This window comes from Hirundo rustica, chromosome 19 (assembly GCF_015227805.2).
Source record: "Hirundo rustica isolate bHirRus1 chromosome 19, bHirRus1.pri.v3, whole genome shotgun sequence".
NCBI lineage: Eukaryota > Metazoa > Chordata > Aves > Passeriformes > Hirundinidae > Hirundo > Hirundo rustica.
Window position 1 is genome coordinate 652,005 of NC_053468.1, and position 22,865 is coordinate 674,869.

The 22,865-nt window shown below is 47.5% G+C and overlaps 1 protein-coding gene across 1 annotated transcript in view; it reads right to left on the reverse strand.

The window, feature by feature from the left end:
• KSR1 (kinase suppressor of ras 1) overlaps positions 1-22,865 on the reverse strand; it is a 50,305-nt gene that overhangs the window by 16,896 nt on the left and 10,544 nt on the right. Inside the window, 1 exon segment of the mRNA XM_040082310.2 lies at positions 6,405-6,545. Coding sequence (XP_039938244.1) covers positions 6,405-6,545 — 141 coding nt within the window.

Here is a 22,865-nt window from a genome sequence, read left to right on the forward strand (position 1 = left end):
GAGCTCCCCAGTCCCATCACCCAGGATCCCCTCACCTCCCAAGCGCTCCTGCACACGTGTAACCAGGAACTTCTCAGAGCTGTCAGCTTTAGCTGGTAAAGTGGAAGAAGCCAAGGTTTGCTTGGGAGAGCAGAGCTTTCCCACCACAGCCAGTGGCAGGTGGCATGCAGGCCCAGCTGGGGTGGGACTGGTGGCAGCACTGCTGTGGATCTGCTTTCTCCAGTGCCTGTTCTGTGGCAGGAGCCAACCTTCAAGCAGGATCAAGGATTCAAGCCTTCCAGGTTGCAGAGAAAACAGGTTTTTTAAGATGCCAAGCTACTGAGCTCTTTCCAAGTGTCAGGGCATTCTTGCTTTGCCTCATCCCTTTGGAGGACAGTCTCTCTCTGCCCAGAGCTGGGTGGTCTGTGATGGTCCCCACAAGCTCTGCACCCCCAGCCTGCTCTCACACAGACCCTGCCCAGGGGGCTGCACCCACACACAAAGCACAAGCTCCTCTTCTGCTCAGGAGTTTAATTGAAGAAAGACAGAATAGCAAGTTGTAGGAAAGTAGAAAGTACAGAAAAGGAGATTATATTTAAACAATCCCAATGACCTTGAGCTGGGAGGGCTCAGACTTTCTGAACCTGCTGCCAGCCCCCATGACACGCGACAAAAGAAATAAGCCTTCAAAGAGGGGGAGGGAGGGGAAGTAAGAGGCTTTCTTTAAACAACCACTCATGTGCTGCACATATGTGGTGGCTTAATATAAAACTGGTCAACCTGATCCCTGTAAGATTGGCCTGCTCTGCCTCGGCTGTGTGTCACCCCCCAGGCAGTGTGACAGTGAGGAGGGTCACTAGTTCAGGGTGCCTCTCAAACACGTTCTGCTGCTGCCCTGGCTCAGCTGTTGTGGAGGGAGAAGGGCCCCTGTCAGGGGCACGGGGGGGGCTCGGGCCCCTCAGTGCAGCTCTGGGCCCTTGCACAGGGGTTACTCCCACTCTTCACCACTGAGGGTGAGAAATGTGGCTCCAGCTGACCTGTCTTTACCTGCTTCTTCAGTGGGTGCTGAGGCTTTTTAAAATAACAACTTTAAAAATGCAGATTAAAGGCTTGCATTAGGACCAAGCTCAACACCACCTCCCTGGGCACACCTTGTCTTCACAGGGAGAGCTGCAAGATATCCAGACAGTACTCTACTAATAAGGTCAGATTTAAAAACTGAGAGAAAAAACAGGAAAAAACAGAATCTGCTTTCAATCTTCAGCACCTCATAACTGCCAGCAAAATCTAAAGCCTAACCATGCACTGCTCAGCAGAAGGGGTGCTAAAAAGTCCAAAGCAGGAAATTATTCCTCCCTACAACAGGTAAGAGGACTTTTCCCTAAAGCCCTCCTGTTTATCAGACACGGACTGCACTTCATGGTGCACACGTCTAAAGAGAGAAAAGTGAGTGCCAATGCGTCCAAGGAGCCATCCAAGGGTCAGTCTCAATTAGTCAGGGTGAAGAGTTCACAACAGTCTTTAATCTTGTCTGGTGTCCAACTTAAATCCCTGAAACATGGCAAAAATGCGGGTATCTAACACAGTGGAGGGGTTATTTTTGGTAAAGATTCCACCCTGCAGATAAGCCTAGGTAGCTTATGCTGCTGCAGGCACCCTGCAAAATCAGCCTGACCTGCTCCTCGACCCAGTAGCCACAGCTCTTCCTGTAAAGCTGGACAGTTGTCAAGGCCCCAAATTCCTCCTCTTAAATCAATACATTCCCTCTCCAATCATCCTCCTGTGAAGCAGCAGATGCTACAAGAGAAAGCCCATTACATAAGGTGCTTAAATTCCCACTGATAGCTCTAAGCAAAGAATGTAAAGATGCTCTTAAGAACATCTTGTGCCTGCTAGTTGTTATTTTGCACTGTTTTTCTGCTGCCCAGCAATGAAGGTACTGAAAAATTGCTGTATTATTAAATTCCTGGAGATTTTATGGGCATTCTGGAAAGCCTCTCACTTGAAATTTCCAGCTTGCATTAAGCTGTGAGCATAAACAGGCCATGGTTTCACCTAACATCACCCTCCTCACTGTTCTACCTCGCAGCAGAGGCTGGAGAGGAGCTGACAGGCTCAGGGCATTCTGTCCAGCTGGCTCTTTGGGGACAGGAGAGCTGCTGTCACTACTCTTCTGTGGCACACAGGTGTAGCAGTTGCACATCCCTCGGGCTGACCTCAAGCCATGAAGAGTTCACGGTGCCGGAGGCTGCAAGGGGCACTTGGAGCCCTCGGCAGGGAAGGGGAGCCCTGGCAGTGGTAGAGACTATTTTCCAAGAGCTGTTTACGCTGGGGAGGGGCCTTCAGCTGGAACAGCAAAGGAATTTTAGCTCAAGGAAGCCTGCAGGACAGAGTTAATTTGCATACACACAATTAGCACATCCAGGATCTCTGCTATCTGGTGGGGCAGCCAGAGCTCCTGCTGCCAGACCCATGGAAATCCCCAACAAACAGCCACGCTCCTCATGGCCTGCTCATGCAGATAGGCTGACAGAAAAAGATGAGAGGATACAGCTGTGGAAACCTGATAGGCGTGGGCAGATCTGCCTCCTCTATCCCCCATCCAAAGGATGCACTCACAAAAACCCCTCACTCTCCTCCAGTGACAGATCTGCCACGGGCTCACCCCTGACAGGAGCATTTTCACAGGGCAGTACGAGGCTCTTGGCACACAATTCCTGCTCAAGGCATGAGCCCTTCCTGCTCTGCTCCCACTGTGCCCAGCACTGCCCTGCCCTGCTCGGCTCTGCAGGTCTTTGGCATCGAGGCTGACCGGGGATGGGCTTCACAGGCAGGCAGCAGGTATCCCAGAAAAGGGTACAGCTGGGACTCAAATCCCTTCCCAAAAGAACAGCCACAAAGCAGCCCCACCACAGCCCTGTTCCACCTGCTCCCAGTGGTGCCACAGCCCTGCTCGTGGCCAGCAGACCCCGGGGCAGGATGTGCCCCTCCCTGTGCGTGACAGTTACCCACTCTAAAAACAGCTTTCCAAGCTTGACTGACTGGCACCCCTGCAGGGCTGGCCCAGACATGCTTCAGAAGATGATAAGAAGATGACTTTGTTCTTAACTTAGTTTTTAAGACAGTGACAAGTTACATGTGGGACAAATACAATAGTTCTGTTTCTGGGAAGCACAAGGATAAAGGCAGAGAAAATCGCTTTCTGTGCTGAAGAAAATAAGCCAACAGAAATTTTTTTTAGTCTCTTCTATTTGGTAAACATGCTCCCAGCTCAGAACCAAGTAAATAGCTCTGCAAGAGACTTCTTTCACAAGCTCAAGAGTAGAGAACAGCACTCTGTTCTTATCTTCCTTCCCTCCTACTCACTCCCAATTCCTGACTCCAGCTCCCAAAGCAAGCAGGACGATCCAGATCAATGTATTTTTCTAGGACCATTTTCAGAGCAACTTTTACCCACTCAAGACAACTACATAGCATAAACATACATTCTGTCTGTAAGGCTCCTTGCTCTGTCTTTCCTAGGTCTCAGTTCAAGTACCTCTTTGCTCACTTTCAATCCACCATATTTAACCATTTATACATACTTTTTGGTGTTAAACTACACATACAATCGGTCTCTAGAATTAATCAATCTCTTGAACTCCTAAGCAAAAACAAGGACTCCAGCATTCCCTAGAAAAACACTTAAAAAGCAAGTTACAGCACTGCACTAGCTCAGCTCCAAAGCAGAGCCCGCTACCACTTTCCACGATAAAAATCTGTCTGGCAACCGATTAGAGGAACAGTAACAAAGCCATAGAAATAGCACAGGTTGGGGTGGGGGTTCCAAGTTTCCTGACCCCTCAGAACCGTGTATTCCCAGAGAGCAGAGAGGAGCCCAGCCTGGGGGCTGGCAGTGCCCACACCTACCTGCAGGCCCGCCAGGTGAGCACAGCCCAGCCCTCGCACCCGGCGCAGCGTCACCGGCTCGCCGCTGTCCGCGCTCTCGGCGGCTTTAGCTGTTGCCCAGCGCCATAAACACTGCATTGTTATTGCTATAGTTTCTTCCAGAACTAAAGGATTTTACAAGCAGTCATTATTCTCGTTTTAAATATAGGTTTTCAAAGAAATAAAGGAGCCCAGCAATTATAATCACCAGAGCTTTCGAGCTTCATAATGTGTAGAGCAAGTCACTGAGCAAAAATAGTCCTCACTCAGGAGCAGAGGAGTCAGCAGATACTCTAAATTGGAGCTGCTGCTCTATTTCTGACAGGAGAGCCTGGGAGCTTCTGTGCTTCCCTGCATGGCAGCTTTATTTGGGAGAGGACCGGGGGGAGCGAGGGGAGGGGAGACAGAGAAACAGAGCATTGTTCCTCTCACCGCTGAGCTAAAGAACTCCTGCTATTAGGCTGCTTTTCAACGGTGTTATGTCACAGATTAGCACAGTCTTGAAAATCCCTCCAGCAGCACTAGAAATGCAGAGGGAATCAGAACCATTTTAAAAAGCAAAAACCCCATGAACTCAGGCCTTTCTCCTGATTTGTCCCTGACAAGCAGCAAGCACAGAGAGCCCTCCACTGCACCTCCTCCTGTGCCAGACCTGCTGTTCTGTTCAGCTCTCAGAGGTGCCCGGGAGAGGGCTCTGAGGCAACTCTTCTAAGACTCCACAGGTACTTGGCAACCTCTCCAACTAGTCTGAGAGCCTAAAAGGCACAAGAAGAGAGGGCTATGTGCCACGTGAGCACACTGTGACATTTGTGCAGTTTTCCTTCTCTCTGCACCATTTTCTGGAAGCCTTAAGAAGAAAACCAGCATGGCTATTTCCATTTTACAGCGAGCTAACACTATTTGAGAGATGGGAAGCTGTTCCCAGTAGCACAGAGCCAGAATCGAGGGTCCTCATTTGCACAACCCCTGCTCAGCCCTGCCTGCAAAGGCTCCTCCCCATCCTGTCACAGGCAGTGTGCACGAAGCGGGACACCACTCTAGGTTCTGTAATACTTAACCTATTAAAGCTCCTGCTGGCAGTGATTTCCGTTTTGAAAGCTTTCAGCTGAAATGCAGTTCAACGTGCTGTATGAAATCTAGACAACAGCAGGAACGATCCCATGATACCTGAGACATTTCTGAAAGGTAACTCATCCCAGACAGCTCTCAGCACTGTGCTGATGTCAGTGTCCAACACCAACAGTGGCTGCACAGCTATTTACTGAGCAGTGAAATAACAGGATGAAAAAAAAAAAAAAAATCACTGCAAGAGCAGAGCACTTAGTTTATTAGCCCAGCTATTTCCACTCCCCCAGCTCACAGCCTGTTCCAGCATGCCTACCCAGAAATTATTTTAATGACCCACAGGGTGTTGCAGTTCTGCTGTCCAGCTAACACAAGTGCTAAAGAAGCTGCCTGCAGCTGCATGAAATGGATGCAGAACCCTTAAAAGATAACCATGCATTTGGAATCCCAGAGGAATTCCAGTGCTTTGTACACTTCTTACATTTCTGTCCCAGCAGGAACAGAGTTCATTCAATTGGACACTGCTTGGGAGGGGTCAGCAAGAGAGCACAAATCAAAATAATAAAGATCTGGAAAATTCTTTCTGCCTTAGACCAAACCCGAATTTGTTCACCCCTTTTAGTGACCACACAGAGAAGGGCAGTCTCAACTCTCTCTGCTCCCTGAATTAGCAGGATGTGGCAGATTTGAATTGTCCACCTCCCACCCTGTTTTTCTTCACCTCTTCCCTGCCCCCCCTCTCGGTTCTGCAGGCATCACAAAGGATTTATAAAAGAGCTACAAAGACATTCTTTTAGACTCAGGCAATTCCAGTAACCTTAGAAACCAACACTAGCTGGGAGCCTGGCAGTTTGGCCACAACAACAGGCTGCTTTTGTCCTCTCATTGTCACTGCTGCACCTTTGGCTGTGCCACCCAAAACCTCGCTGGGCTGGAAGGCAACACCAGCATCACATTCAAAATGAACAGTAGGAAATAAAAGGAACAACTTGGTCCTGAACCCATCCTGTTTCACCAGAGACCACTTAGTTACATCAGAACCAAGCTAGAATAACTTCCATGGAAATTGTGGGATTTTTCACCCAGGCAGATTCCTGCTGAGGTCAAAGAAAATTTCTTGTTGTTTAACGATCAAAGGAAACTGAATGAGAACATTGTGACCTGGCCTGCAGAGGCAAAAATGGGAAAAAGACTAGAAAAAGCCTCTTCTGCCTTGTTTAGCTGTCAGTGGACTGAGCTCCGTGTGTGTGTGAGTTGTCACAATGGCCCTGTTTTGGCTAATGCTGGACACAGAACGCAGTGCAGCACAGCACTATGAGTATCAAAAGCTAACCAGCGATGGAGTCCTGCCGTGGCTGTCAGAGCCAGCAGGCAGCTGGGGACATACTGAAGGGACAGGGGGGTTCTGTGCCAGGGCTGTGCCCCCTCCTCACCTGCACCACCTCCTTCCTGACGTTGACGATGTCCAGCCAGTCGTTGAAGCGGGGGTAGCTGTTGAGCTCCGCGGTCCGGTCGCTCAGAGGCACGCTCAGCTTGCACTGCCGCTGCCTGTGGATGTAGTCAATCAGCTTCACCTGCGGGATCCAGAAAGAAAACTCTGAGCTTTCTTGGCACGTGCTGACCCTTTCCAGGCTGGGTTTGTACACAGGGGATGCTGACTTGTCAGCAGGGCTCCTTCTTGACACAGAAATGACATCCTCCTAGGTGCTCCCAGGGAGCCCCATGCAGTGCACCTCCCTCACACTGAGCAGCTTCGCTCTTCAGCATTTCAGTGGCATGCAAGACCTGCTCTGAACCCCCATCAGCAGCAATTCTGAGGCAGGAATAGCCAAAGTACCCAAAGACTCTGAGGCCTCTTATCTGATGGGCATTTCTATTACAAAATCAACATTAAAAGCAGCTAACTTAAAAGAAAAAAAATTCGGGCAGATGGACTGGATGATTGTTGCACATCTTCTGTTCTAAAGTTTTATTCCAAAGCTTTTATCACCTGACCATCTCATGGTAAATGCACTACACAGATTTCTTCATTTTAGGCACAAAAAATAAAACAGCAAAAGGAGTATTATTTGTGCCTTATGTTTGCTTATCAAAAAGAAAATACTCTACAAAGATTGCTCACTGTGTCACACATTCCCATGAGGCAGGCTTAAGCTTCAAAACCTTCCTAACAAAACAATCCCTCAAAGCAAGTTAGTTGAGCCATGATTTATAAATCAAAACATGATCTATAGTCAACAAATTTCAGCATTTGGGACATGATCATTCTGAAAATGTAAAGGAAAAAACAAACATGGATTCTTTGACCATTCTATTGTGTCTCCCCTTACAGTTTAAGTGCTTTCCTATGAAGTTAGTTGACAGTGTGTTTTACGAGCATTCTGTTCCTTACAGCTATCACGTATAACAAGTTTTTCTCTGCCCACATACTGAATTCTGACAGCAGCGCCATGCAGTTTGAGATTTATCAAAAAGTGTATGAATACTGAAGCAATTCCAATTCCTGCAATGCCCAGAGCAATGCAAAGCACTGCCATTCCCAGGAGAGGCGATCCAGGAGCGCCATGTCCTAGAAACTCAGCCATCCCTTTGCATTCTCACTCTGACCTGCTGAAACCAGAGGAGCCTTTTCACCACAACTTCCCAACGCGGCTTTGCACCAGACCTACAAGGAACTGGAAATCCCAATCACTCGTTCTCAGTACCTCTTTTTATACCAAGGGGCTGACAGCACTTCCTTTTTTCCACCCCTTGCCTGCTTCCTCTGGCCAGAGCAGAGCAGGGCAGGGCCGGCCCCGGGCTCAGCAGTGCCTGGGCCTCAGTGGCTGCCACGCTGCTGTGTGCCAGGCAGAGCCCAGCCAGGGGCTGTGTCCCTGCCGCGTGCGCCGTGTGCTGGGCCCTGCTGCTGCCTGTGCTGCTGCTGCCCTCTCTCAGCACCGGCCCCTCGGCTCTGCCCTGCCCTGAGTTCTCCTGGCTCTGGAGCAGGGGAGCTGGGACCCTCCAGGCAGCCCCACGCAGGCAGGGGGACACACATGTCACCTTCTGAACTTCTGCCTTCTCACTGTCCCACGTCCCTTCCCACAACAGCCTGTCCACAGAGCGCTCCTGTTCGCTGCCACGGCAGAAAGGAGCTTGGAGGTGCAGTCCCAAGCATTTTCCTGCTTGGGGCTTGGCTTAAATTTTCTTTCCTCTCAGGCTGCTTTTCACCTCTATGGAAACTGATCCTGGGCAGGCTGGGATGAGTAGCTGGGCAAGGGCCCCTCAGGACAGACAGAAAGAAGAGGCCACAGGAAGTTTGTAGACTCAACAGCCCATAGTATGCCAAAAATCAGCCTACACAAATGAAAAACAGCTTCCCAACTGTGCAATAGCTATGTCATGGAAAAGAGAAGGAAGACAGAAATCACCCAGACCTTGTCTCTTTCCAGAGGCTGCTCGAGGGAAGGGCCAATGACGATATGTGTTCTGATACACAACCACAACACCCAGCCCCAGGCAAAGGGCTCAGCGTGTTTGTGAGCCCTACGTGTGGCATTCCCAGGGCACTGCGGGATGTTCCTGCTGCTGCCCCTGGCTCACCTCACCCTTCCCCATTCCTGGGCACGCCTCAGGGTTGCGGAGCACCTAGGGACAGAGACAAGATTGCACAGTGATTTTGGAACTGGTACAGCCAGCCCTGATGGGTCTGTGTGTAAAGCAGCAGCTCAGCTCTGCAGTCTGTCTGTAATCTGTTATTTTAGTGTAGGATCTCCCATCAGGCAAGACTTACTTTTCCTGGAAGAAGGATGAGCTATCAGCATACTCTGTAAAGCCAGAGCTCCACGCTTAGTTATATGGAACACTAATTATGGGCAAATGCCTAAGAGTAGCACATGATCCAGAATAAAGCAGGGAACTGCAGGCAATGGAGGTATAAGAATCTGTTCCAAAAACCACAGTGGAAGGAAAGGAGGGCTTAGCATCTATTTATAAATGAAAAATCACAAATTATGTAAAAGGAACGATACAGAAAGCGTGTGCCCCACGTTATCCAGTTCCAGCGTGGAGTGTCACGAGGACAGCACGCTGCTCGAGGCAGGATATTGCTGAGGTACAGTCACTGCTTTTGCACTCCCCGCAGAAGTTCTCCTGGCCAACCTCAGAGTAACACCAGAAGCATCACATGAGTAAGAGCACAGAGCTGGGCAGCACTCCTGGCTCTGCCGCTGGCCCGATCTGTCTGCTCAGGAGCAAATGCACTCATCCCTCCCCTTCTCCCTGCACGCAGCTCTGCCTGCTCATCCTGGAGCAGGCACCGGCATCGGCTGCTTTGGTACTGCTAAAAAAAATATTTAAGTATTTCCTCTTCCCAAGCATCATCCATAGCATAAACTCCTAAAGGACACTGCTGGGAGGGACTCTGTGCAGCATGGATTTCAATGTCGAACTTTTCTTCTTTGTTGGAACGTAACGAATTCTCCAAAATGGATAAGCACTCTGGAAGCACAGGTCTGAGTGTCTCAGAGGTCCAAGGCTGGTTTTTCCCGGGTAACTCCTTCGCATTTGCTCCTCAAGTCCAAATTTGTTTTCCCCTAGTCCTATAAATAGTGTATTTGCATTCTCTTCCCAGCCTACATGCACCACGCTTCTCCCCTAGGATGAATTTCATTTTGTTGTTTCCTGCCCAGACTTTTTACTAAACTACATGGTTTGGCTTTAATAGCTGAGCTGTTGCAAAACCCTTTTCTGAGAATATAATAAAATTTCTGGGTTCAGTGACGCACATAAAAACCCACAACCAGCACACAGGTCTCCAACCACAAACTAGACTGAGAGATAAAGCCAATAGTAGCTACTCACTGCCTGCTTGCTAAATGGCACGTCCTACTCATCACAAATGGCAAACCCCACACCAGAAGCAGCAATACTCCAACTGCCTTGAACCCACAGAGATGGGAAAGAACAAGAACAGAGACAGGATACAGAGCAGCTGGAGCAAATCACTGATTCCAGGGCAGAGCCCTGCTGCTCTGCCCGTGCCAGGACACCAGTTCTCATTGCTCTGAGAAGGGCACATGCTGCCAGGTGCTCCTGGATGCATGTTCATCTCCTTACAGCGCCTTTAAAAGATCCCTTCACAGCACAGATGAGAAGCAAGTCCAAGAAGTTTATGAGAAAACTGCCAAGCCTGTACTTTTTTATTTATTTCTGCAAAATAAACAGCAGACCTCTTGAGATACAAGTCTGCCATACCCATGACCTCCAGCCAACAGCTGGGATTTTAGAGGACAATAAACAAAAAGCAAATGCCCGCAAGTTTTTCAGCTGCACTTCTGCAGACATGGCAGAGGAAAGCATCTGTAAAACCAGCTCAGACATCAGGGTGCAGAATTCAGGAGATACTACAAGGAAGAGCTGGAAGAATTCTGTCATCAAACTGCAGCCCAAGTATTTCTGACCTCTGGTTAACTGATCAGAAATCACATTCTAACCTCTTCATTTGTCAGAGAATGTTAATAGTTATGGTGTCTATCCAGAGAAATCAAGTGTCATGCATTTGGGGGTCAACTCTCCCCCAGCTTCTGTGTTTTATTCATGTTTTAAAAAGCGGCATCTTGTTCCACAGTCACTAAAAGGCATTAAACTTAGACCTATTGCAGCTTCTGCACTTGGTCAAAACCCAGTCTGAATTCAATGCACTTGATCCAAATAAGCAAGGAAAAAGGAGCAAAGGCTAGAAAACTCCCCATTTTTCTGGAGCACAGCCTCATGCTTTTAATCTGGGTATCTAGAAGTACCCTATAAATGCAGCAAAAATAATTATTTTCAATTCACAAAAGAAGGGGAATCCATGGCACAGAATGGAAATTAAAAATTAAACAACTTGAGGACAGCCAGAGGGACTCTGCTATACCAAAGTGCCAGCCAAGATTTCTTCAGAATATCAACAGTTGGAGACCAAGTTTGATTCAATCATACGTTTCACAACCAAATGCCATGTTTTCACACTTTCAGAAAACCTATAATCTGCTCAGTGAAGCCTGCAACTTCTCCTGTTGACTTGAAACATATGCAATGTTTAGAAGAGTTTTGCAATACCCAAAACAAACAACTGTCATGATTTAATGAACAAATCAAGCACATGGTTAAAAGCAGATCCTATTTCTCCTGTGCTCAGAGATGAAATCTCAGGGAGCCTGGCAGCACTAGAGGAGACAATAAATATGAGCTTACACCGAAACTTCCAAGGCTACAACCAAGTCCTGCCCCGCAATTTACCCAGCTGGTGGCTGAGGCTTTAAAAAGATCAGATCAATGTATGGCCCAGCTCTTGCATGTGGTTAAGAGAATGCAAATCATCTATCTTGCCTCAGACAGGAATTAATCTGGAAGGAACTCCTCTATTAACCTGCCAAGAACCAGCCCAGAGGGCAGGGAGTACTCTCCGAAGCAGCCCAGCAGCTCCTGGTGCAGCAGGACACTGCACTGGCTGGATCAGGACCAGAGCGTGAGGGAGGTTCTGCATTTCTGCCTCCTGAAACAGGAGACCAAACTGCTGAGCTGGAGTTTATCTGCACGGGGCACTGGGGAAAGTCAGATGAGTCATCTGAAGGCATCCAGTGAAAGTGCATTCACTTCACACCTTTAGCTGACTCTTATCTATTTTCCCCAGTGCCATTATATACACAAACCCTATGTCAGATCAAAAAAACCTTCTAGGCCACCTGAGCACTGAAGAGAACATAAAAAGGTCAGAATTGGACTTGCCAGTTTTGTCTCTGAAGTCATGCTTGGCAACCATGTGAGAGACTGATAAAGATCTCACCAGCTACTGGGAGCAGCATGTGAGGATACTTCAGGGCACTTTCTCAAAGTCATCATTTAAAGTGAAAAAAGGGTGCAGCAGGGTTGATCCATGCAAGGGAAAGGCCTAGGATGTCACTGTTAGACAGCACTCAGAGCCTGGGCTCTGGAGAGCTCAGAAAGCCCCTGTGCAAGTGCCCACACAGTGAACCAACCCCTCCCCATGCGAGCCACTCACCCCAGCCACTCAAAATACGAGGTCAGTGCCTGCTCTGCCTCAGGGTCTATCTCAGACATGGCCTCAAAAGCAGCCCTGCCCCTGTGGGCTTTGGAGAGAGGAGCACTACAGAGCTAACAGCTCCCCCAGATCCTGCACTGACCATGTGGGAATGCCAGACTGGCGGGAATAGCAAACACTGAAGAGGGAGAAGTGCTGGCTGGGTTCTCCAGGTGGGACTGAAATGCACCAATGCTGAGCATGTCCTGAGCAGAACCTTCCCCCAAAAGCAGGAATCAGTGACTCTGATCAGTGTGATCAGACTGCTGCTGAGCCTGAACACTGGTGTGGGGCCAGAGGGGATACAAGGAATACACCAGGACAAGTGTCCGAGGAGGGGACCAGAATAAGGCCGAGGAATCACTGCACAGAAATAGTGTCGAGGCTTTCCCAGTGTGCCCAGGAGCCAGGAGGATGGGGGAGCACAGGACACAGCTCTAGGCTCAGCTCTGCCAGGATCTGCAGGCACAGGACAGGCCTCTCTGCTGTGCAGCCAACCATCCAAATGAGTTCTGCTCCGGTGTGAGGGTCTGCAGGGCCCTTCAGCTGACAACAACCCAAGCGTGTGTGCAGCTCTGCCACAGAGCGCCGAGCTGCTCCTTTGTGAACTCCAGCTCTCAGCAGCTGACTCATCTGAATGCCCCCAGCTATCTCGATAGTTATCAGCATCTGAGCATCTGATCACAGCATCCCCAGCACCAACTGCAGCCTCAGAAATTCTCATTTCCCAGTGTGTTCAGAGAAATCCTCGCTGTGCCTGTAGGTATAAAGATACCTGACAACAGTGTGAAGTGTTCCCTTTCCAGTACAGGGAGAATTGAACCACTGCCTGGTTTTGACTGGTTTGGAACCAAATCTGCTTGCTTAAACTGAGAGAGGGGATCTGTACCCTTTTCACATGACATATGCTCAATTTGCAGTGAAATCTGATCCAAACCTGTTCATAGAACACTTCGTTCAGCCACAGAGAAAACCATGCTTCCCATCTGTCCTTCCATCAGGAACAGTCACATAATGCAGGATTCAGCTGGAGTCTCAATCTCACAAACCTCCAAACTATCTTGAGATCAGCACGAAATTCAAACAACTCTTTCCAAGGCAAGCACAGCATCTGCACAGGAGCAAAATTCACAACCCAGAGTAAGAGGAAGAGAAGCAAAACACTTCATTTCAAGGAATTATTTGTATCCTAAAAAATTAGGTCACTGTTTGTCACCCACATTGATTTGCCCTCAAAACCAACAGAACTGAAGCTACTAAAGGATGATATTGTGACTTGTATTTTCACCAGCCAGGCATGGTAAAATAGGTATCAGACAAAATATTACAGACAAATATTTGGCAGCAAAGTAATTTGCTTTATTTGAGGTGCCATCTGAGAAAAAAAAGGGGCTCACACATCAGACTCTGACCTGCAGCCTGTGGAATTCACATTCTCTGCTTGAACCCAGCTGACTCATTCAGCAAGAAGCTTGGCAGTGGGCAGGACACCTGTGCAGAATGTGAGGCCTGGTTTCTGTGTTTTTAGCTGTGCTGAAACGGTAGCCAGAGTTGCTGCTCGTTGGGGTGCATTTCCCATCCACCTCTGATCACACAGCTGCAGTCTCAGGCACCAGGTGTGTAAGTGACTGCTGTGCTGGGCCACAGGCATGATGCCCTTGGACAAGAGTGGCTGCAGAACACTACCGCTGCTTTGAACGCCACAGACACCTCAGGAATATCAATACACTCCAAGGACCCCATGCAGTAGCACCTCGTTAAAAATAAGAAGGAGGAAGAACTTGCACAAAGTGAAGGAGCAGCTCTGAAAAGGGGCCGTGAAAGCTCTCTCAGTGCTCCGCTCTAACCAGTGGCTCCCGGCAGCAGGGACTCTGAAAAACAGAGGGTGCCAGAAGGATGCCAGGGATGGAAGAAGCCCCCAGCTGGCAGTCCCACCTTGGAGCCCCGGTGCCAGCCCTGCTGCTCCTGCAGCATCCGGCTGGGCCGCTGAGGGACTTTGGGCTTGCTTGTAACAGAAAAGGAAATAATTCCTCAGTGCATTGCTAAACAAGCACTATAAAACAGGACCCAGCACAAGCCAGCAGGAAAATGTGCAGACAAGGTGTGCTGAGGGGAGAAGCCTTAGGAGAAACTGGTAAATACTAGCACAGAGAGGTAGAGGGTACAGAGAGATGGAACACCAGATGGATGGATTTTCCTTTGAACCCTCAGTCATGCCTGAGGCTGACACAATAGCCACTGCCCAAACACTACAGTATGTTATTTCTGCTTTGTCAAATGATGCAGACAGCATCATTTCTGGGTCACTTGGAGGCCACATACCACTCCTTTTCTTCTCTCCTCTTCTCTTTTTCACAATCTCAGCAACTGAGGCTGTAAAGACTCAGTTGAGGCCTTCCCAGCTAAGAGTGGGAGGATGAAACTACACAATCAAGTAGTTCCCTGAGCCTCATAACATAATTCTCTTCAAAGATTTCATCCCAGCGAGGCATCTGAGCCTAATGCAGCTACAGGAACAGTCCTGTGTTTAAAGATCAGAGATTTCACACCCACTGAACACTAAAAATGAAAGTCCCCCCCCTCCCCTTCCTTTGCAACCCGAGGACACACAAGTGTAACAGAATGACTGAGACCATTCTGTAAGACTCAGACCTGTACTTGCCATTTGCTGAGCACAGCCCTGCTGCTGCCACATCAGATCTGCAGCTCTGCTCCTCTCAGCTCACAGCTCTCCAGCAGCCAGCGAGCTTCTTCACCTCAGCCACGCTTCATCATGCTTAGCTGTGCCTCCATACGGAGCACAGCAACCTCCTCCTGCCCCAAGCCTCTCCTGAGCCCATGCTCTGGACATAGGAGCTGTATTACAGCCCATGGATCTCTCTGTAAAATTCAAAACTTAAAAGTACCTTTAAAGAGAATATCCTCCATAGTTTTTATGGTGGCAAATCATTCTCACACATTTCTGAATTAACTCTCAGGTGTATTTGACTGATGGTGCAGGAAGTGGAAATAAAGACACCAACAAGCTGTGCATGTGTAAACTTAGAGCCTAAATAAAGGAGAGTTTACAGCAGACAATATAAAGCCAGACATTTCCTTCATCAAGGTCAGGAAGAGAATGACTAATTGCAGATCCTTGTCATATTCCTGCACTTCCCTTTCCTCACTGCAAGCCCCATTCTGCAGGTCCTGAGCACCCCGAGCTGGCACAGACAGTGAGCTCCAAGGGGAACACCTCAGATGAGGCCTGAACACTCCCCAGGACAGAAGTGAGAGGTCTTGGAAGGAACCACACTCCTTCAATGGAGTATTTTACTGCCCAGGATGCTGCCCCTGATCCCAAAGGCTTTTCCCCATTTTTCTTCCCCTTGCCTTCCCAACCCTCTTTCTTTTGTCTTACACATTTCTTTTTCTGTAGCCTCAATAAAATACAAGCACAAACCTCCAGTCTCTACCATGCCCTCGCACTGGCTGGGGAATGAGACAGATTAGCAGTTTGCTCTCAGGCTTATTAGCAGACCAAGGGAAGGAAACAAAACACAACAAAATCAAATCCTGCTTGTTTGGCTCAATTATTTGAGCTCTTCCAGAGTTCCACCTTCTCTGTAGCACACACAGATCCCCAAACTGCTGCTGCGCTGGGCTTCAGGGAAGAGTTTTGCACAGAAAAGTGTTATATCTCTGTAGGAGCAGGTTGCAGGTCTTGGAGCTGAAGAAGACGTTCTGTCTCTGCACCCTGGGAAATCTCAGCTAAGAAAATATTCTCTGAAATGCTCCCAATTATTGGGTTCCTGCTAGAAAGAATTGAGCTATTTTGGCAAATACTGGGGTCGCATTTCTCTTTTCACAGACACTGAGTAAGAAAGCTGCCATGGCTCACCGCTCACATTTTGTTTTTCAAAAAATCTCCTTGGGGCTCTCTCTTACTGGTTCACATTTGCCTGTAGCAATCATGAGGGGTTTCTATCATTAGTTAAATACAAATACAGGATTTAGAGTGCAGACACCTGAACCCAGACTCCCAACCTCCAAAAGAACATTTTTTCTTGTGACTCTGAGACTTTCACCTAAACCATCTTGTGCCTACTTAAAAAGTAGGGGAAAATACAGGTGCTGACCCAGGAATAGTTGTATGAGGAAAAAATACAGAGGGGACTGATAAACAGCAATTGGCTGTACACCAGACAGCTCTGCAATAGCTACTTGGTATCATACAGCAGCCTGGAAAGATTTTAATCAGCACTTGAAAAAAGATCACAAATACAAAGATAATAGGCTCCAAGCTCAGCATCTTTCAGGCAGGTACAATAGCCATTACTTTAGTGAATTTCCACAGAAACTTCACACACCACATTTGTCTCTGTGCCTAAGTAGAACAGGAGGATGGGGCTGGTCTTCCTTTGGTTTTGCTCATTTAAGAGAAGTATGTGGTGACAGTTGGCTAAAACCAAGTTTCTCATTTGTAAGGCACTCTATGGAAGTAAATTAAAATCCTCAAAACATATTCTTCTAATAAAAATCTGCATTAAATGTACAATGGAAGAAAATGTGCCAGTTCAGGATCAGAGTTTAAGCATTTTGCTTGTGTGTCCAAAAATTATTTTATGCAGAATTTGTGAAAAATCTGAGCCTGATTTTTTTGCTCCAGTTGGGGGTTGGAAAAAGGCTTTTAGAGCAGCAAACTTCTCACATTTTCCATCACTTTCCCAATTCACAAAAACTTCCAGAGCATCTGCCTGTAAGAAACATTTCTAAAAAGTGATTTATACACTTGTATGCTTTAATTCCATTTCTCTTTTCGCTTTTCATGCTCCACAGGCTCTTTAGGAAATACCCTTTAGAAAACTTCATCACCCCTTTGCATTCCTTGTGCAGAGTTACATCCCTATTGTCTTAAAGTATCTCCTTGGACTATGTGCAGGAAGAGAAGCTGAGCAGGCTCTGGGTTCATTTCCAACTGCCCCTGCTCAGACCAGAGGAGGGACTCACTGTGCTGAGCCACATCGACCAGAAACACACAAACCCCAAACTGCTGAGAAAAGAAAAAGCCATTGTAACAGCCTGCGTGCTGGTCTGCCATGGAAATACTCTCCTCCCAAGGAGCAGGGGAAACACAAAGGGATTTGTGTTGTATTTCTCTGCCTGCCAGAGGACAGCTCTGGGTGCTGGATACAAATTCATGCCACAAGAGTTGAGATTTTTCACTCCAGCCAAAAGGAACACGGCTAATTTAGGCATTACTGAAAATCCTGGATCCTGACAATGCTGTAGAAAGCTGCAATGCCACACCTGTACAATGAAAGACTCTCCATGCCACTGCTACTCTACTACACTTCCTGCCAGGTGTGATGTAAAACACTACTGGGAGTAATTCTTTCTAACACTCCTCCAGAATACCAAAGCCAGAAACACAGTGAAGGCCTATAAATGGCTGAGGGATCCAGCAGAGCTGCAGACAGCTTCTTACCTGTCTCACAGGCACAAAGTCAGTGCCCACACTCAGCTTTCCTAATAGTTGTCTTGTTTGAAAATAGAGCACATGAGCTCTCCTTCCACAGCTCAGTTGCTCTGATTATTTCCACAAACGCAAAACTCACAGTGCTCAGCCATCATAGGACAAGCAAAAAAAATAGCAGGATTCCCTAAGTATCAGCAATCTTGCTTTAGAATCAGCTTCTGAATCCAAAAATGTCTTGAACAAAAAGAAAAAAAAAAACCACTTTTCTACCTCTATCCTTCCTTCATAGATAGTATTACTTCTCTTTTGTGTTTTGGCAAAGGTAATTTATAAATTCAACTAGATTGTTTACAGTACAATTTTGAAAGTGCAAATAATCAGCAGCAGATTATTATTATTAGCTTTCCAGCTGTGATCTCATGCAAAGAACACTGAGGTTATCTGAAACTTCCAGATGCCCTGATTTCCCCGAATGCTGGATAAGGTCCTGCCCATGCTGCCTGTTACCCAGCAGAACAGCTGAGCCTTGTGCTGGGTTAGGTTACAAACACAGGCATTTGGGAGCTCAGCAGAAGCACTCTGGCTGCCCAGGCTCTTGGAGCCCATCTCCATGACCTGCCTGCAAAGCCCCTGCATGTCCAGTCCTGTCACTTCAGCACAGGCACTGCCAGTCATTTTCTTCAGCTGAAAAGAGAAAGGGAGAGGACTGAGCACAGTCACCCAGAAATAGGAAGCTGTAGCATTACTCACTACCTTGAGGACTTGCCTGCTCTTCCCTTCAATTACTCAGCAGATGTTCTTAAATCAGTTACTCGGTTTCTGCATGCACCTGCCAAACCCCAATTTCGCAGGACAGGCATCCACCCAGTGAACTGAGCCAGGCACATCCCGCTCCCCTCCTGCAGAGAGGAGGAACCTGGCACTTGGAGCGAGCCTTGCTGCCCCCAGCTGCAGAGCCACCACCGCTCACTGCCCAGCACAGCCTGGAATCTCCCCGGGAGGATCCCCAGCTCCCATTGCCGAGCTGCTTCTGAGGGCTGCTGCAATAAAAAAGGGCACATCTACCCCATGAAGGAAAATGCTGTTTCCAAAAAAAAGCCACAGTTCTTAAAAATTACAGCTTGTCACATACACTACAGTCCCTCATGCCAGGGCTCCATGTTCTGTTCTCATGATGAGACTCAGGAAGGGGAGTTTGCTTCAAGTATTAATATAGAGATGGGGGCTTCTGTCTTGTCTGAGGTATTTTGGCTTCTTGCAGAGAAAACAGAGTAGGGACGCAACTGAAAAAAACATGCATTAAAAAAAAGTCAACTCTAGGAAATTGCTTAACTGGAATGTGGCAACTTGCCACATTCTCTCTTTTAAAACAGCAAAACAGCTTTATTTTAACAAGCTGCTATGAGATTGTATTTTGGGATTGTCAGGAAGAACAAAACACACTAAACCCCATTCGGTTCAAAATGCTTTGAACCTATAACACAAGATTTTAAGAAGGAAAAAGAAAAGCTTTGGTATGGACTGCCATGCAGTGGGATCAGATTTTCAGTTTGCTCACCAATTATTAAGAATGCTCCCAGAGTACTGTGTACAGGCACTAAAACACAAAATACAGGACTGGAAAAGCTGTGAATGTAACTGATTCAGCTCACAAGTTAACCGAGTCTCCCACAGCTCAGCTCTTGGAGAGACTCCTAGCACAGTTAAAGAGTAAAATGGCGTCAGTGGACTGTGAGCTTATCTTCCCCCCAGGACTGGTGATGCCATTTGTCAATGGGGTCAGTTCTCTTTCCTTCTCAGCAAGCAAACATTCTCACCAGCACCTGTCCAAAGCCCCCTCTCTCTGCATTTCCACGTCCTCGGGTGAACCTTTCTGTCCTCAAGATCAGGAATATCGCAGCCTCATACAAACCTCTGTGCAGATCCTTTCTGAAAGCTCAAAACCATCCCACTGATGGAGCCAGTATAATTGCAGCGAGAATGGAGGATTACGTGAAGAAGTTTGGGTTGAACGGGGGATGTGGGGAAAGCTGTGAGACAGAGGATGGTGTTGCAGAAAGGTTTTATTTATGGCCTTTTCCCTGATTTTGTTTTGAAGTTACTGGGATGAGCTGTGTGTTCTACTCTGCACTAAAGCTGGTCAGTTGCTGGGTGTCTTTGACTGTTCAGTGAGGTTTTGTACTGGACTAGTTCTTCCTTCCTACTCCCCTGCTACTCTGCAGGGCCAGGGGCAGAGTGAGTGAGGCAACAGGAAGAGCAGGAGTGTAGGAGTCACCCCTACAGAGAGCAGGATGTGACCCCTGCTCCCTAAAGAGAGCACAAATGGCCAGATCCCCATATCCAAGCTGGTCTCTCTCTAAAGGAAAGGATGTAGCAAGGACCAAGTGAAGCTGTTAATCTTGTGTTAGAAACTAAATTTAATGGTATCAGTGGTGTTTTGTAGGAGGAACTTAATTATTACCTGCAAAGAACTCAAATTATTGACTACTCTGATGGATTCTTGCTAAAACTAAGCTTAAACACTCTAGTACTTGATGGAACTTCAGTTCTCACCAAGTGCTGGTGCTGCTCCTACCTGAAAGCATCCAGCTCCTGCAGCCTTGGAGCTCTGCTGGGTAGGTGTCTGGAAACCTGTGTGACCTGTTTGTCCAGCCCAGAGGCTCCCCTTCCCCACTGGCTGTGCGGCCTGACTGCACTCTGAATTTAACAACCTCTGACCCCAGTTTGCTCCATGAGCTGCCTAAGCCCCATTTCCCAGGGCAGCACAAATTCCAGCTGGAATGGGCAATGACAGCCACCACAAGTTAGTCTCATTTCCACGTGCAGATCCTGAGCTGTGAAAAGTGTCTCTTCAGCCTCAAATCATAACAGAAGGCTGTATTAGCATGCAGCAAAGTACAGCTGAGGGAGGCTTTACTGCTGTTAACTTCGTGCTCCCATCCTGGCTGTAGTTACACATGGATTGCTGCTGCTGGGTCTGCACAAGTACCGGGTATGGCTCCCCAACACTTCAAGTTCATACTCTGAGGGTAATGATTCACCTAGTTCAGCCTCCCTTCAAAGCTATCCTAGATCCTGTCTATGAAGGGCTTCTGTAGGATCCTAGATAATGAGAAAAAAGGCATTGCAGTTAAGATGACCAACTCAAAAGACAAAAGCAGGGAGCTTTTCCTGCTGCTTTAGAGCTCAGTCCTCTATGTATATCTTTTTCTGCTGAAAGGGACCTTACTTAGTCCAGTATGGATGTGTGCTGAACCAGCTTCTTGCAGTGCTTCAGCTCCCGCTTGCTCTTCCTGTTTAGCTGAAACCCTTGTGTATGAAGCTAAGTAAAACTGACCTAGAGGTTGTTTATGCTTTCAAAGGGTATATGGTCTGTGCTGGAAATGAGTACCTCGATCCAGCCCGACTCCCTACTACAATAATAACTGGAAATGAACTCTGGACTATCAGTTCCCAACCACTCTGGGTTAGATCACGTTGCACAAGGAATATCCCAACCTGGGGGAGGGGAAGGCTCTCAGTAACACGGAGCAGCACTTTCTGCTGCGAGGACTCTCCCAGCAGCTGCACAAGGCTTGGGACCGGGGATGATCCATATGGAACCAACAAACAGCAATGGCAGACAGAGAGGGGAAAACGCCTGTGGGTTCCACAGCAGCTGAAAGGAGAGGGACCGCCATAAAGCCAACTACTATACAGTGCCACTTGAACGTGAACCCTGAGACCCGCAGGTAACCTGTCAGGTGTGTGCTCCAGATATCCAACCTAGATAAGCAATGCTAAGGATCCCTTTGTCTCCCAGCCAGGCCATCTGCAGCAGCAATGTGAGAATTACAGTGCAATAAAGGTGCAGTTCTTATCCCAACTGCCACACTGTCCTGTCCCAAACACTAAATAAAACCAGGACTAGAAGCACTTTCTCTGCAATTTGTCAGCCCTTGCTGCTGCTGCCAAAAGAAGTTAGAAAAGCCTCTCGTGAATAAGCCGACTGCTTTCAGTTCCCCTCAGTGAGACTGTAACCTACTCAGCTTTCACTTGCCAACATTACAAACTCCCTCCTTGTCTTTGGCCATTCTACAGAATGAGGAAGGATCAAAGCATGGGTTGAGTGCAGGCAGTCGTCCCTCTTATTGCAGGGGGAACTGCAGAGTACACAACTTCTCACCCCATTGTCCCTTATGAGGAGCCTGTGAAGCACGCTGACATATCCAGGACTTCAGCACAATTAAACTGTAAATTAGTCTTGTCCTTCACAAAAGGCTCATGGCACACAATGATCTCCAACGAGATATAATGACCTGCTAAATTCTCTATTGGTCTTTTGGGGGTTTCCAGGGCCTCCCTGTACATCATTCCCTAAAGTCAAACAACCGCACTTACCCACTGAAGGACCGCATGAATTGGGCAATGGTAGGGGTCTCTATCCTACATCCTTCTTGATTGTCAGCTGTACTAGTAGTTCACTATCAGCCCCAGGAACAGCTCCAAGCACTTAAAAATTCAGAGAAGGAGCTTAAGAGTACCTGGACTTTAAAGCGTTCCTGTAATGATTTTAGTGGCAGAGATTTCAGAGATAGGTGTGAGCAAATTAAATCTTCACAGAAACAGTGAATATTGTTTAGGCCGTGGGTAGCAGCACTTGCATGTTATGGACGAGACCATCATATAATACACTTCTTGCCACATACATGGCTCAAAAGGGAGAAGAACAATTAAGTGTCAGTTCTGGATGCTAAGAGAGAGCTGAACAGTTATTATTGTAAACTTTGACGTGTATTTGAGTGGATGGCAGCCTCATGCTGGGGCTGTCTCATGCAAAATGGGAGCTGAACTGGCAAAAGAGCAGTGTTGCTGAAACATGCGTTCAACAAGATGAAAAAAGAAAGGTTATCTTTTAACTGTAGCATTTCTACCAATTTAGGAGTCAGGTGAAATAAGGCAGAGAAAGAATCCTTTTGTATTCTAAAAATATCCACTTTCTCAGTTGGTTATCCTTTGCTATATGAGTGTTGTTTTTTACTCCCTTATTCATTCAAAACACTTAATTTAACATCAGACCAAGTCTGAAGACAGTACAACAGTACTTGTGTTTAAATAGCTGGAGCTTCAAGTGGGGGTCAAGGCCATGCTGTTTAAGGTATTCAGCCTTGAAAGGCACTTACAAAAGAACCGAGCCAGCAGAGACTAGAGCTAAATTCAGCTCTTACCCTAGTTTTACACTGCTTCAACTCCTTTGTTTTCAGTACAGTCACATTCAGTTGCTACTCCTGTAAAGGAAAGTGGGCTCACATAACCCGACATTCATCTGATGTCAACTGGACAACCCCAAGGAACGTAAGTGGGGTCCTCAGTCAGAGCCAGCTCTACTCTTTGCTA